General features: G+C 43.4%; 4 protein-coding genes across 4 annotated transcripts; all 4 read right to left on the reverse strand.

Annotated features, from left to right (window-relative positions):
• Nucleotides 1–866: 866 nt before the first annotated feature.
• EAF02_002868 (uncharacterized protein) lies at nucleotides 867–1,478 on the reverse strand (the record flags this gene model as incomplete). The annotated part of the gene is made up of 1 exon (XM_038898916.1): nucleotides 867–1,478. The coding sequence occupies one exon, from the start codon at nucleotides 1,476–1,478 to the stop codon at nucleotides 867–869; it is 612 nt and encodes a 203-aa protein (XP_038761204.1).
• A 4,433-nt stretch (nucleotides 1,479–5,911) lies between these two features.
• EAF02_002869 (uncharacterized protein) lies at nucleotides 5,912–7,216 on the reverse strand (the record flags this gene model as incomplete). Its single annotated transcript, XM_038898917.1, has 2 exons — nucleotides 5,912–6,826; nucleotides 6,920–7,216. 2 exons carry the CDS (start codon nucleotides 7,214–7,216, stop codon nucleotides 5,912–5,914), a joined length of 1,212 nt encoding a protein of 403 aa, XP_038761205.1.
• A 1,433-nt stretch (nucleotides 7,217–8,649) lies between these two features.
• Nucleotides 8,650–11,442, reverse strand: EAF02_002870 (uncharacterized protein; the record flags this gene model as incomplete). The annotated part of the gene is made up of 4 exons (XM_038898918.1): nucleotides 8,650–8,776; nucleotides 8,837–10,575; nucleotides 10,632–10,946; nucleotides 11,047–11,442. 4 exons carry the CDS (start codon nucleotides 11,440–11,442, stop codon nucleotides 8,650–8,652), a joined length of 2,577 nt encoding a protein of 858 aa, XP_038761206.1.
• A 975-nt stretch (nucleotides 11,443–12,417) lies between these two features.
• On the reverse strand, nucleotides 12,418–14,757 carry EAF02_002871 (uncharacterized protein; the record flags this gene model as incomplete). The annotated part of the gene is made up of 1 exon (XM_038898919.1): nucleotides 12,418–14,757. One exon carries the CDS (start codon nucleotides 14,755–14,757, stop codon nucleotides 12,418–12,420), a length of 2,340 nt encoding a protein of 779 aa, XP_038761207.1.
• Nucleotides 14,758–14,831: the final 74 nt, after the last annotated feature.

The following is a 14,831-nucleotide window of genomic DNA, read 5'->3' on the forward strand; positions in this document are numbered from 1 at the left end:
CTTCTTGCATTTGTGCTATACGTTCCCGAACGATTTGTTGAAGACAAAGTTACTGGAATTATTCAACTCAATTTCACTTCAACAGTCACAAAAGATGTAAAAGATTCATCGAGTAGTTGGTGGTCATATCATTAGCATTTCCCATATTTCCCTCCATCCCATCCAGTCATCCATTTCGCTCCAATACTCCAAATACAGATTTTGCCCTCATCTATCCACGTACGATATGTATGTATGCAATGTATGAACATTCTCATCCCCATACCACTACCACCACAATCGTCACCTCGTGTCATCTATGCACAGCAAGAGAAACCAGAAATCGAGCAAATTTTCCATCGCCCTGCCTCCCTCGAACTTTAGGCACGACCGATGATTAGAAAAGAGAAAGAGTGTCTCCACGCCATGGACCACATAACGTATGCACATCATTTAGCTATGTCATATGCAATATGTCGTAACGGAAAAACAAAACGTTGAAAAAATGTTGGTGCTTTATGCTTATTTCACCCTGCGCTAGGAAAGAAATAAGAAAATAAGAAAAAGATGCTCCGCAAACGCCCAAGAACGATGATGTGATTGAAGGACCGACATCGAAGATAGTGTATGTACAAGGCGACTTAGTATAGGATTGGGTGATCAATCGAATTGGAAAGGCCAAGAGATCTGCGAGTCTCACGCTGCGAGGTATTTATGTATAGTGGGTCGAGAATGCAGTAGCAGAGGATGTGCTGTACGCCGGTATAGACGGAGATCATGACTAGACACGATTAGCATCAAATATGTCATCGATTGACATCGATTGGCATCGATTTAGCAGAGTCGAACATACCTTGTACACTCATCTATTGGCCAATTCATTCCAATTAGCTGGGAATGGCAGTGTTCGTGCTCTGCGAATTTTTCCAGACTCCTCCTCCAACAGCTCTAGAGACACCGACTCCAACACCGACGGCAAGAGCAACGACCACCAAAGCTATCAAGACCTTAATCCAGATTCTCGTCTTTCGATCGAAATTAGCCATGCAACCGCAGATGCCTGCACTCAGTCTGTGTTGTTTCATAGCCTTCTTCTTCCTCTTCATTTGTTGTTGACCAGGCCATACCGTACATTCCTGCGTCGCACCCGTCTTCGCCTTTGTCAACAATGTCCCACTCTTCGTTGTTTGTTGTGGTGTAAGACAAGCTTCAACATCTGTATCGTACATCGCAATATTCTGCTTCGACGAGGATTTTTGTGCTTCGAGCGAATATCGTGTAGGGTTTGGGTTGTAGAATGGAGAGAATGGAGAGGTCTCTTGGGACAGACTGCTTTTCTCGTATCGAGTGTGAGTTGGACTTAAAGAATGGGTAGAGTCGACATCTTCGATTGTGCTGAGAACGGATTGATTGGATTGTGTGCGAGAGGGAGTAGGTCGATTGATGGTAAGAACGTTTGTGTCGACAAGAGTCGATTTTTCATCGACAGGAGAGGACATGATGAGTGTTTGACTTGGTGTCCCTTCTTTTAATTGAAGAAGGTTCTTTGGCTCGAGATATATTGGTATATCGATGCTCGAACGGAGGAATGATTGATAAAGGTGGTTTGAAGGTTACTTTAGATAGTAGGTAGGTTCGTAGAAGCTCTAATCCGTGGTGCTAGCGTACTCTTTTCGAAATGAGGTAAGAACGACCGACTTTCTATTTTTGAAAGATCTTCGAATTGTTGTTTTGAAGAAGCTTTTATTCTCCAACACAAGACCAATAAGTGATTTCGAATTTCTTATCGTATGGAGTCTGTGACAATTGATTCAATTAAATTCCTTTTGAAAAGGTTGGTTGTCAAATATGATTCAGTTGGATGGATGATTTGAATGAATGATTGAAGATTTAGGCGTATGATTCCTCTCGGGTGTTGCTCAGAACCTAATCGTACAGTAGTAGTAGTAGTAGCACTTTGGTGAATCCGATTGAGGGAGGACGATAACAAATAAACAATTAAGGATCGAAGTGATACTTGTTTTCTTTTGCATACAACAAGAACAATTACTATAATAAGGATCGAATTGGTTATAAATTAAGAATATCCAAGAAGATGAAAAGGATAGAGTCAAGTCGAGTCGAGTCAAATAGCCATAAAAAAGGAGGGGAGAGGGATTAGATATGCATGAAGGTATTTTTTTGTGGTTGCGCGATAGATACTGACTACACTACCTAGTACTGTAGCTAGGTAGTTAGCGTCTACTCCGTATACGTATTGTCTAAGCGACTAGGGACAGTTGGGGAAAAGAAAAGATAATAAGTGCCAGAACGGTACCAGTGAGTAGGTAGGCTAATGTACGGAGTAGCAAGCAAGCAAGCAAGCAAGCAGTAAGAATATGAATATGAACAGGTATTTCTCCTCATAACCTGGTCTGGTCTGGTCTGGTCGGGTTTGGTCTGACCTTGGCTCAACCATTAGGATCCATAGCTAGTACCACAGTGCCACTCTATCTCATTCCTCCACTTCAAAAGTTCAAACAATCTTCATATCCATTCAATCGATCCAGTCTACCCAGTCTACCCGTCCCGTCTATCTATCAGTTCTACAAGTCCACATAATCTAATCACCAACTTCCAAGTTCCCACTCCTCAGACCTTCATGCCGGCATTACTCGTTCACTAGATTAATCCAAATTTCTAGCCAGCATCTCGTAGTCCCGTCAATACTCAGTCACGATGTCCATTCATTCGTCCATTCTCAAGTCTATTGAAACACCAAACTTTCCTAAAGTAATCTCGCTCTAGAGAAGCTGATCCCTTCCTGTTCCTAGATTTTTGATACTAGGATACCGAAAACTAATCTCTTCTCAGCAAAATAGTTACACCAAGACCCGCCAAAAACCACCTTTTACCCCTAATAAATCCTTGCACAGCACGGAACACTAACTTCATTCTAGACAAGCTTGGATAGGAATCAGATACGCTCGTTGCGTTTGATCAATCGATATGCGAAGAGCCTTTGATTTCGATATAGTGCTTGAGATTTGATCTTCTTCAATCATTATATAAAACTATTGGGTTTACTGCGGGATAATAGGATCACGGTTCAGGAGTATCGCCACGGTGATGGTGATGGTGATGGTGAAGGTGTCAATACCTCATCTCCACTTGTTCTGCTACTTGTATGTACGAGTTAAGTAGTACGACTACGACTAGTTTATTGAACGTTTTGTTTCTGCAGTGTAGACAAATGACAACAGGATGGTTTTCTCGTGGAGGAGGGATTTTCCCGTATATACCTATCTATGCGTAGGTAGGTATGCACACTTCGTACCAAAAAAAGAGTTGTATGCGCTTGTTAAGGTTGTTCTGTACGCCTCGGCGTTACACACCTGGTGCATAAAATAAGCAAGCTTCCGGTAAAGATATTGAATTTGGTATCACTTCCGATGCAGTAGCAGCGATGAGATAGAGAACTGGATAGGATGAATGCATCAGAGCCACATGCAGTATTCTCAGGGACTTTCTATGATGTTAGCTCCTTCGCCACTATACACTTCATCAAATCTATCCGATCGAGTTTGTATTGCATAAGGTGCTTATCGCTTCAATACAAGATCTCATGGCGTGTCTAACACCTGATTCACTCCTATCTTCTTATCTCCATCTTGGGTCTTGACGCGTGGTGTACGTATCGTATCGTTGCATAGCATGGTGGCTATACAATATCTGTCGGTATAAATATCATGAATACGGCAATACGACGGTCTCACTGGATGGACCACAAGCTTCTTTGCCCACAATACTCGAGTACAATAATGGGTATCAGCAATGCCCCAAAGCACAGACTCAAACAACCCATATCATATCATATACTAGACAGGAAGATAATATGGACCCGAGTAGATAGGGAAGAGATAGCTATGTCACAAAGTACGGTATGAGCGTCGACAACAGCTACGAAATATCGTAGGTCCCAAATTTCCCTTCTTGAATCCTTCCAATATCTCTCTCAACAAACTGCATCCCTCACCCATATCCCATATCCCATATCCCATCTTCCGAAAATCGACAAAGCACCGATACGCATACTCCAAACTAATGAATTAGCCTTCCACGCCGCGAACCAACATCAACTTGATGGCAAAAACTCAATCATCACCCAATAGCGAATACTCATCCATCAAATCTCCACCTTCCTATCTCACCCGTTTAGCTCCCAGGAATGATATTGCCCAATCACAACATAAACACCATATACCAAGCAATTACCTCGCTTCTTCACCCACCCACTCTCTCTACTTTCTACAATCTCATCCGCGGGGTCACCTTTTTCAGAAGGGGTGCTGTGCGTAAAATCTATTCCATGCATCATGCATGAAAGAAAGTTATTAGCTTTTCCAATTCTTCTGACTTCCTCCCGTCCGCTATCTCTCTCTCGCATACAAGTAGAATTGACGAACAAACCCAAGTTACCTAAACAAACTCAAACAAATAAATAAAAAATCTCGAACTGATGCGCGGAGTTGCCGATATTATTGCGATGTTTGCTTGTGCGTGATACTGGGTATCTGTTGCCCTCCCCATCACCACAGATGCGCTGTTCAATCGTTCGAATCATTAGACCGGAAAAAATCATCTAATTGAGCAGCAAACTGGTGAACTCTTCTTCTAGCCTTCATCTAACATGACTCCCCTCATCGAAATTTCTAGCGACGGCACTTGCCACGAGGTTTCCATACTCAACCACATCTACCTAGATCAATACCTCACAGGCTCAGAAAGAAAACTAAGATAGGGACGAACGGACCGTCTAGAAAAGCCCGTGAAGCCACCATTGTTCTAGACATAGGACGCTTGGCATTCCGCGTACCAAGCTCCCCCATTAATCAAGCGTCATTAAGCCTTTTCCCAGCAACTAAAATGTTCCTTGGAATATAGTTTGGATTTTAGACTGTTGATTCCGTTGGTCTGGAGATTCTCTGTGATCTTTCCCTTTTCTTTTGACTCGATTTGATTTCTGGATTCGATCTCTCGATTTGATTTGATATGCTACATACAGTAGTGCTGTTACCACCCTGCATGTGTGTCGGAGAATTCCCAGTGGAAATCTCCTGTGCGTTCTGAAAATTGGATTAGGTCATGTGCATGGACGTGAGGATCTTTTGATTCTCGAGAGGGGTTGGAAGAGAGTCAGGTGGTATGATTGGAATCAGAATGCTTTTTCCAGACTAGTTGAGGAAAAGGAAGTCATCGAAAAGATGGGGGTACAACAGCGTGGGGAAGATAAGTTGGTGGCGGAATTGGAAGAGCCTCGGAGAAAGGTAGTTGGTACATTGATTTATACTTTTTTCTTCTTTTTATGCTTCACGTTTATTCTTTGCCAAGGGCATCACATTATCTACATACCGTCTGAATGATATACACGATCTTGTATTTCGTGAATTGACGATCTGATTGCACTGATACAGATAGCCAAAAGCTTGCCTACACTGTCAGTGTGTGGACCGGAGTACTCAGACAAGTAGACATCTTCGAAGTAGAATGGAAATTCTCTGCTTTTCTTTTCGCCATTGTTACTTGCTTTCACTGCCATTCAGCAATGGATCTGATGCTGAGATGGATATCTACTATTTCAATTCAATAATTCAACGCGGAGTGTGCAAATATACATGTATCTTTCTATCCATAATCCTCATGTGCTACGTACTGAAGGTTTGCACATTACAGTTAATATATTTACTCACAAACATCCTCAATGGCCATTTTTTCTTGATAGTAATTCATTAATTAACTAGAATTCAACGCCCAAACTGCTTTCTTATCCTCAAGACTTCCAACAGTCCTTTGGTCCTGGCATCTCGATCATCTACACTACAACGCTCTCAAATTTTGCATCCCTCTCAAATTCATTATCTCCTCTCAATATCTTTCTTCCGTTCCATAACTCTTACGAACCCGCCAATCCCTTCTCTCCTAACCAATCCAGCCAAACTCCATATGCTCCCGTCGCATTGTAATGCAAATTAATACCATGTCCAGTATTAGGCTGTATATAAGCCTCGAAATCATTCTCGCCAACATTCGGAAAACTATCCTTCACCATCGCAGCCAAAGAATCCGCAACCCCTCCAGTGGCCAAACAATCCGATCCACAGTAAGGTAAATCCGCATCACCATCTATGACCATAACTGGTCCCGCATAATTGTTAGTCACAGGTAAGGAACCCAATGTAAGAAGTTCTCCTTGTGTAACGGTCTGCTTCGTGCTTTCGGCATAGGTAAGGATCGATGGATCGTAATAGTTGGGCTTGAAGAAGAGATATTTGTTTGCGGCTGCGTTGGATGAAACCATGTAGCCTGCGGGCACGGCTTCGGGCGACGACAACGAGATATCCGTAGTCCCTATATTAGCAGTAAAATTAAAGAATCGAGACGGTTGATTTTCCTGCGCTTGTTGGAAGTTTCCGCCCGCGGCAAATAAGGATAGAAAGGAACTGTTCATCGTGAATCCAGTCAATACGATTCCGTCGGTGATGTTGGGATACATGTTTGCTAAAGCGTATGTTTGGGCGCTTCCGAATGAATGACCAATGTGCACGATTCGGGTGTAGGATGTGTTCATTGCGGATGGAAAGGTACCATTGCGGAGCATGGTTGTGAGGGCCGCGGTGGCGGCTACTTCGATGTAGGATTGAATTTCATTGAGGGGTTCGCCGTGCGAGGAATTACCGGTTCCGAGACGGTCGAAGGAGAGAGTGTGGTAGGAGTAGTTGGTGGTGGCCATGTCGATGTAGGAATAGTTGAAGTTATTGTAGGGGAGGTCCCAGTAGGTTTTATCGAAGCCGATACCGTGGGTTAGGACCTGTATGGAGAGTTAGTTTTGGATTCCCATACGTTCCAATCTGATATATACACAATACATCAGACGAACATCAAGAACAAAAAGAAAGCATACCTGTATCGTCGGGTTACTCGAATTATCCGCATCGGGTTTACAATACATGGTACTGATATTGTAAGTCCCAGTCGTCGTCTGATATCCCGACAAAGCTATATCCGTGAAGTTTCTTCCCTGCTGCGTTACATTGAGGAAGAAATCAGGAGTAGTAAGATTGGTTGTTGGAACCTCGATATCGAATACTGCTTGACGGGCAGATATCGTAACGGGCACCGTGGCATTAATGCATGTTTTCGCCGTGGCTGTCGCTGCAAGAAGCGACAAAGTACTAACAAGAGACGCGCGGGGTTTCATTCTGTGAGACTTTTCGAACTCGCGGATGTATGTAATTTGTAGGGGCGGAGTATGGAAGGAAGAAATAGAGAAAGAGTAGAGTAGGACGCGAACATATAGAGTTGGAACATTGGGATGGATATATACTACCTAGATACTTATATCACATTAACTTCCATCATAGCAACCCTTCCTTCCAGAGATCACAATTACAAATACCCGTATACGAAATTCCATTTCCCCAACCCTTTTCACGCAAGCCCCAAAAACCCCGCGAGGGGATCGACAAAGCAATGTGAATATTTGCACATCGTGAGCACAAACCGAGGAATAGCTCTTTTTACCCCAGCTCTTCATTGTTCGCTAGATGTCTTTCTCCTCGTATCAAACCACTAGTTGGATGTTCAATCTTTAGAGTTTCCAAACTATCAACTCCCTAGCGTGGAACTTAACGCCGTGCCATTGACTTGTCAATCTGAGAATTCAGTCGTTTTTGTGTTTCCCATACTTTTGATTATTAAATCATATCATATCATATGTAGATAGATACTTGTAATTACTGATCAGTCACTACATAGCTAGCTCATCCTCAAAAGAACAACTTCCCTTTACTTTTTCATCATTCCGCCTATCCATCCACCACTCCATCCTGGATATCCATCCATCATCTCATTTATCAACCCCCAAGTACCGATACCACAGGTATTTGGAATCCAACTAAAATACCCGTGAACCTTCAACATCCGCCACCCGGGACACTATACTATATCCCACCCGTCTTGCATCCGAGCACTAGGTCGCTCGGCACTCGGGAGCTCGCGAGTTGGGATGAGTTAAATAGGTACGTCATTGTGGTTTGGAATTTGTTTGTTGAGTATTTGTTTTTTGTAGATGATTTGTGCATTGGAAATACTATGTATAGATCTAATGATGGGGTCTCGAAGGAGTACTTGAGTTGAATGGTTGGTTTTGATCGGGTTTTGGGAGGTTTATCTATAGGGGGTTTAGATGGACCAGTAGATATTACCATACTGGATTGTTCGAGGTATTTGGGTAGGCATGAGAGCATCTATTGGGGTTGGATGGTTACCTAGGTAGAATATAACAGTTGGAGGGACAGCAAATGAGTTTAGATGCATTTGCTTTTACGGTACTTCCAATTTCATGAATATAATGGTCGGAGAAATGTTCTTCGATCGAGACCAGCCTGCAATCTATGTTACAAACAATCTATCAATTTGTCAAAGTCTGCGCTCACAAGTGTACTTCATACAATTATAAATCTAGAGGTGAAAAAAATACACAACTCGCTATAGTAGAACTTCTTAAACGTTACAGCCAATCTCACTACAGAATGGAAATACTTCAAGCCTTTCTGGATACAAAAGTCTGTTACTTCCGTTGTTATGCAGAAGTTTCGCAGCCGGCGAGGGATATTGGATAGTATACAGCCGTCAAATTTCCAGTTTCTCCAACTCCATGTACCCCTGTCTACCCGAAATTCTCGAAGGACTTGCTGGAGTCAACGGCTCCAGGTCTTCCATTTTGCTCAACAAGTAGCAGGAAGCATACATATTGACACTATTGACTGGGTTAGCACATTGCCAATAAGTTTAGAAACACGAATGTCGAGACACTAACCGATCAATACATGCCCCTCCAATCCTCGCGCCTACTCTCTTACCTACGAACCCCAATCTTTCAAATGTGGAAATATACCATGGCGTCAGTGCTGCGCTTCTCAATAGTACTCTGCCCCCCAACTTAAGCGCACGATTCAACTTCCTAATCTGCTTTTCCGCAGCCTCAGCTCCCGGATCAAACCAATCCATACTATCCATAACCACCGCAATGGTAAGCGTACCCGGCGTGATTCTTTGAATCACTTCATCAATTTCATCCGTATGGATTCTCAACCCGTCAAACGCATCATGACGAGATAACCTTTGATGCGATTTCGGACGCAGATAATCAGGGTGACATCTCTGAGTGTAAGAACCTTGAAGACAAACCAAGTAATATGGATTATCCTCCCCTATCAACGAATTTTCAATCACAGGATCTAGAGTCTGAATCATATATTCCCACACTGCACTTCCCTTACTCTTCTTCAAGTCAGTCTCCGAATGTTCTAGCGGCGAAGAATTTCGCGCTACGGATTCAGAAGCTATGTAATCCGCTTCCAACATATGGAGCTGATTTTTTGGAACTCCAAGGGCTTTCCAGAGAAAAGTTTCTTGAGATACGACGAGGTAGGAGAAAATTCGGCTCATGATTATGGGTCGGATTTTTGTTTTCCAGACTTCTCGCTGTTCGTTGAGGGTCTTAGAGGTGAGCAAAGCTTTGATTTCGTTGCTAAACCCGAGGGTTTGGGATAGGAGACGGATAATACGGATGGCATGGCGAGAGCCACCGGTTTCATAGAGACCGCGAGAGCTGGTGGTAAACACGTTGGCATGGGTTAGCCAATACTGGAAAGCTCTGGAAGACATGTGTGGCGAGAGACGTGTAAGAAGTAGTTCTCGAAATTGGGGATGTTTCCCAAGACCGAACAGTTTCCAGAAATCTGAGTACGGGAGGGCGGCGAACGAAGCGACTTTCAATTCGAGAAGGTGGTTTTGGTTGGGGTTTAAATCAATAGCGTGGATACGACGAGGAGATTTGAGGGCGTAGGAGAGGATATTATCACCTGCGCTTGTTATTGCTAAGATAACATCGTCGCGAGTGATGTTGAGGAGACGTTCGTCCACTCGGGTATCTTCCCAAGTAAAGGCGTAGATATATTCTTGTCCAAATTGGGTGTGTTTTTTGAGCTGATCATCGTAGTGGATTCGCCAGTGATGATTCTGGTAGAAGAAAGAAGGGAGTGGCAGATTTGCTGAGAGGTTAACAATGGCTGCTTCGAACGCTTTGGATCGAATCTCTGGTAGTGTTGATCTATCCGCAGTGCGGGATAGCGTTTTCGTATGGTTGATAGGAGACAGGTACGGAGATTCTGTTACGGCGGCGTCGAGACGTTCAACCATTTCATGCGGGTAATGTGGAGCTGCGATTGAGGATGCAGGTTTCTTCTGACAACCAAGCCATATGTAGTATGGAATAAAGCCTAACAAGTTATTTCTTGAATCTGCGCTGAGAACAGTTCCAAATCGATATTCGAGGTAATCTCTACGACCAGCCTCTAGATTCACACGATCGACATCGAACCATGCTCGCCAGAAAAGTCTCCCTAACCAGTTCACATGTCGATTTATCACGCCGCCAGTGTAGTTTCTACAGCTAAGATCCACGATCGATTGGACGTAGAAGTCTACAACACCGATCATTCCAGAGGGAGCGAGTAAGTTGGCAAGAGAATCGATGACAGAATAAAAGTCAGGCTATAAATGGTTAACAACTGAAACATCCAATCTCAATGTAAGCGTTGAACACCCACAATCATAGATAAGCTGTAGGACAAAGTAATGAGATCCGCACCACCAACAGCATTCGAATCCGAGAAATAATTCGAAGTAGGCGACCGCGCGAAACTGGCATCTTCAAGATCAATATCTTCATGATCTTCTAGACGAAATGTGCGAGCATCCTGACATACAACCTTGACATTTTTCCAGCCAAGTCGCTTGAATCTCTTTCGTGCAACTTCACATAGACTGGGAGAAAAATCAACAAGATAAACGCTAGAGAAGAACTCTGGAACCGAGACATATTCAGACATCGCCTCGATATTCCATCCAGTGCCACCGCCAATCTACTCGTGATTATTAGCATTTTTTATATTTCACAAGAACTAGTTTGTGGAAAAGTGTCATCTTCGACATGTTTTAAGCCAAAAAGGAAAAAAAACTCACATCGACCCAAATGCGTTTCGTATCATGAGTACGTTCCCTACTCGCCTTATTGACCAGTTGTGCCGCCACCAACGCCAGCATATCTTTTCTCCCCCTCAACAACCTCTTCCTTGTCGCATCATACACTCCCGCCTGTGCTTTGTAGAAACTTTCCAGTGCATCTTGCTGGCCATTTTCGGTACCATCTCCATTATGCGGTTTGAGAAACGACGCATAGAAAAATCTCAAGAAGGATTTTAAAGCGCTAGGATTTTCTTCATCTTGTGCCGAGTTTTTGGGGTAAAGAGAAGCATTTCTTGCGAAGAAAATGACAGCAATGAAGATAAATAAAACCACAACTGTGGTGAAGATTTGATTCTGAGGCTCTCTTAAAATGTTAAGGGTAAGAGAAGCCATGGTAGTCTCTCATTACTCTGGGCAAAGAGATTTTGTACGTAGTTGATAGTAAGGACCGATAATGACAGCAGGAGCAAAAAAAGAAAGATGAGGGGTAAGAGTATGTAAAATATCTAGCATAATCGATTTTCCATGATTATCAGTATCAGAACCCCTCATTACCCGATGAAGCAACAACGGTGCTCCATTTAACCCAAGTTGCTCAAGAAGCTGATCAACCTATCGAGCTACCACATGGGCGACTATCAAACTGAAGTTCCTGCATAGCAATTTGCATCAAGGGTCCCCCTACGTTAGTATGAAGATAGCCTGGGGACTCCGCGTCTCATAGGCTACCTCTTTTAGTGAAAGAGGCAATGATTCCGGGGATTTTCGTACGTGAACGGCTCCCACTATGATCTATGATCATCTGGTCGTTTAGTGAAAACCTTGGGGAATTGAGTTGGGTCCCATACTCCTATGTTTGAAAAATTGATTGGAGGTAGTCCGTACCTAGTGAACATGTGCATAAAAGCAAAGCATTAAAAGGGTCGTTGGAAGCTTTAGTATTTGTTCTCGCATTGACCAATCATAAATCATGAAATTCGCACGCGAAAGTTGATTGGCTATCCATCTTAAGCGATGGAGATGGAGAAGTGCCCAGATACCTGGATATCCAGTATTGGTTTCAGAAACCTGCACAAATCAACGTAACGATCAAGGGCTCACTTACTCGTGTAGTCTGAACACACTTCACAATTGCTTACAACATTCGATCACCAAGTCTTCTGCATAGACTGGTCGCAGATAAGAAATCGTTGGCCATGGCCAGTTGCATTAATACGAATTCATTTTAAGACTAGGCTATAGCTTCACATCTAATGCTGGTCATACAACATACCATTTATAGAGGTATGCGATCTTTGGCCACCAAAACTCCCGAGATAGATATTCCCAACACTTTTCCGAAATAACAACAATCACAAGTACCATGGTTTACTCTTCATCCTCAAAGCCGGCCTCGGAGTCTTCTCCTTCATCCACCTCAGAATCATCATCACTGCCTCCCATTTCCTTTTCCTGCTCACGTTCCAACTTTCTCTTTCTGTCTTCTTCCCTTCTGCCTTCTTCCAACATCTTCGCCTTCTCCTCTCTCTGCTTTCTTTGTCCAACAACAAATGCTCCCAGTGGAGTCTTTTCCCATTCGAATCCTTTCAAGAAGCCATCTACTCCAGCTCGATCGTTTGGTGCGAACTCAACCTTAGCTCTCTTTCCCTCAATCCATTTTGAGTTTGCTTCCAATTTTTGAATGAGGAGTACAAACATGGAGTTTACTTTGCTGTTCTTGTTTCCGGAGCTCTTGTTCGAAGCATCCTTAAGCCATCGCTTCAACATTACGACAACTGGTAATGTTAGTTCTGGAAGTGCAATGCTAGTAGACCAGAGGACAAAGAACTCGGCAAGTAATTCAGCCACCTGCTCCCCAATACCATCTTGGTAAACTCGTGTACGAAGATAGGACTTTTGAGCTTTGAAGTTGGATGTGAAGTCGAAGAATTTAGATGTGCTCGGCTTAGGGGGCTTCTTCATTTCTGCGGAGTTAAGGACCTCGAGTAATACAGATGCTAAAGGAATGTATGTTCCAGTGGCTCGCGAGAGTCGAAGTAACGAACGGATTAAGTGGAATCGGAGTGGGAAATAAGTGGAAGTTGGAATAAGACGCATAGCTCCAAGAGTGACTTGAACAGTTGGGTAGATGAGTGGTCGAAGTTGAGATTCTTTTCCTGTCTCAGCCTCCTTCAGGGAATTACAATGCTCAGCTAGAACAGTCGACCAGAAATCAAGAGAATGGACGTATTGCCAATTGTAGACTTGCTTGTATGATTCTTTCTGGTTGTTTGTGATGCTGCTCCGCAAATGAATTGCTAGTTGACGAATAAATGTAAAACCGGTTGTATATCCAACACCTTGATCGATTCCCCATAATTCAGCGGCGGAGTTCTTCATAAGATTTATTCCCTGAATAGTATGAATGGTGGTATTTCGGCTTCCTTTGAGCAAACCTTGGTATACCGTCTTCATAACGGCTTCCCTTAGTCCAGCGTCACCAATTATTGCCAGACGTCGAATAACCAGGAAAGCAGTGATTCGGGTTGCTTCTGTACTCGAGGCGTCGGACCAAATGTCTACCACGGTCTTAACGACATTCTTGAGAACCTTTTTGAAAGATAAGAGATATGGAAGAAGTGGTATGACCGAGGAAAGTGTAAGTTTGAGGGTAGAGGCATCGGACAGCGAAGCGAGGAGATGTTGAACAGAAGTAATGTGAGATCGCAAGAGGGGTGACAGCGTCTTAAACTTCTTCGAATCTGTTGATACTCTGACTTTGCCAGCAGCACTCTCCTTGACTGGAAGATGATGATTGAGAACCTCGGGAACTTGCTTCAAAGCAGCAAGCAAGAGCTCGTGATAGACTTCAGGATTCGTTATCGAGTATTTGTATTCCTTTCCATCGTCTTCATTGACGTGCGCAGCTGCTCTAAAAGCTAGAACAACTTGTCGCATGGCCCGTAGAGACTTCTGTTCAGACATTGCTTTGGTCCACTTTGTGACCATTGCTTTAGTGACTTCAGAGGCATCTTCCTCCTCAGCTTCTTCTTCTGGCGCCTCCTCCTCCTCCTCTACCTCTACGACCTCCTCTTTCTTTGCCTTTTTCGACTTCTTTTGTTTCTTCTTTTTTGGTTGTTCATCTTCTTCGCCACTTAACTCGTCAACCTCGGCAAAGTCTGCATCGTCCTCGAAATCCAAGGCTTCTGGGTCGTTCTCTTTGAGATATTTATAAAATTCCGGGTCCTTCTCAGCGAGCGCATCCATGGCACTCTTGCTCATACCAGTCATTCCTTCGTCGTTATCATCATCGCCATCTTCACTGTCGCTCATTACTGGCGCCTCTCCAATTGAATCATCGGATGATTCTTCCTCTTCTTCTTCCTCTTCCTCAGGCTCGGTTCTCTTCCTCTTTCCTAACTTCTCTGCTCCCTTCTTTGCTTTCGATTTTTTCTGAAGCTTGGCTGGAACTTCAAAACCACCTTGAAAGAAATCATCGACGCTCATCTTTCCGAATGCATCCTCTTTCGCAGATGGTTTAGGCTTTGAACCTTCCTCCCCGTCCTCTTTTCCTCCCAAGAATTCGGCATCCTTAGCATTTCGAGCCGTTCGCTTTGCTTTCATCTGTTGTCTTTGCTTATACTTTGCGCCATCTTTACGCTTTTCCAATGTATCCTTGAGATGATTCTTCTCGAATTTACGAGTGGACTTTTTAGTACTTTTCGCCATGGTTGAATTGGAGTTTTTGATAATAAAATTGCAAAATAAATTCTAAGATTTTTTTGAGATGGAAATCTTTACAG

Source organism: Botrytis sinoallii, assembly GCF_014898435.1.
Source record: "Botrytis sinoallii strain Bc 23 chromosome Unknown BSIN_004, whole genome shotgun sequence".
NCBI classification, from domain to species: Eukaryota; Fungi; Ascomycota; class Leotiomycetes; order Helotiales; family Sclerotiniaceae; genus Botrytis; species Botrytis sinoallii.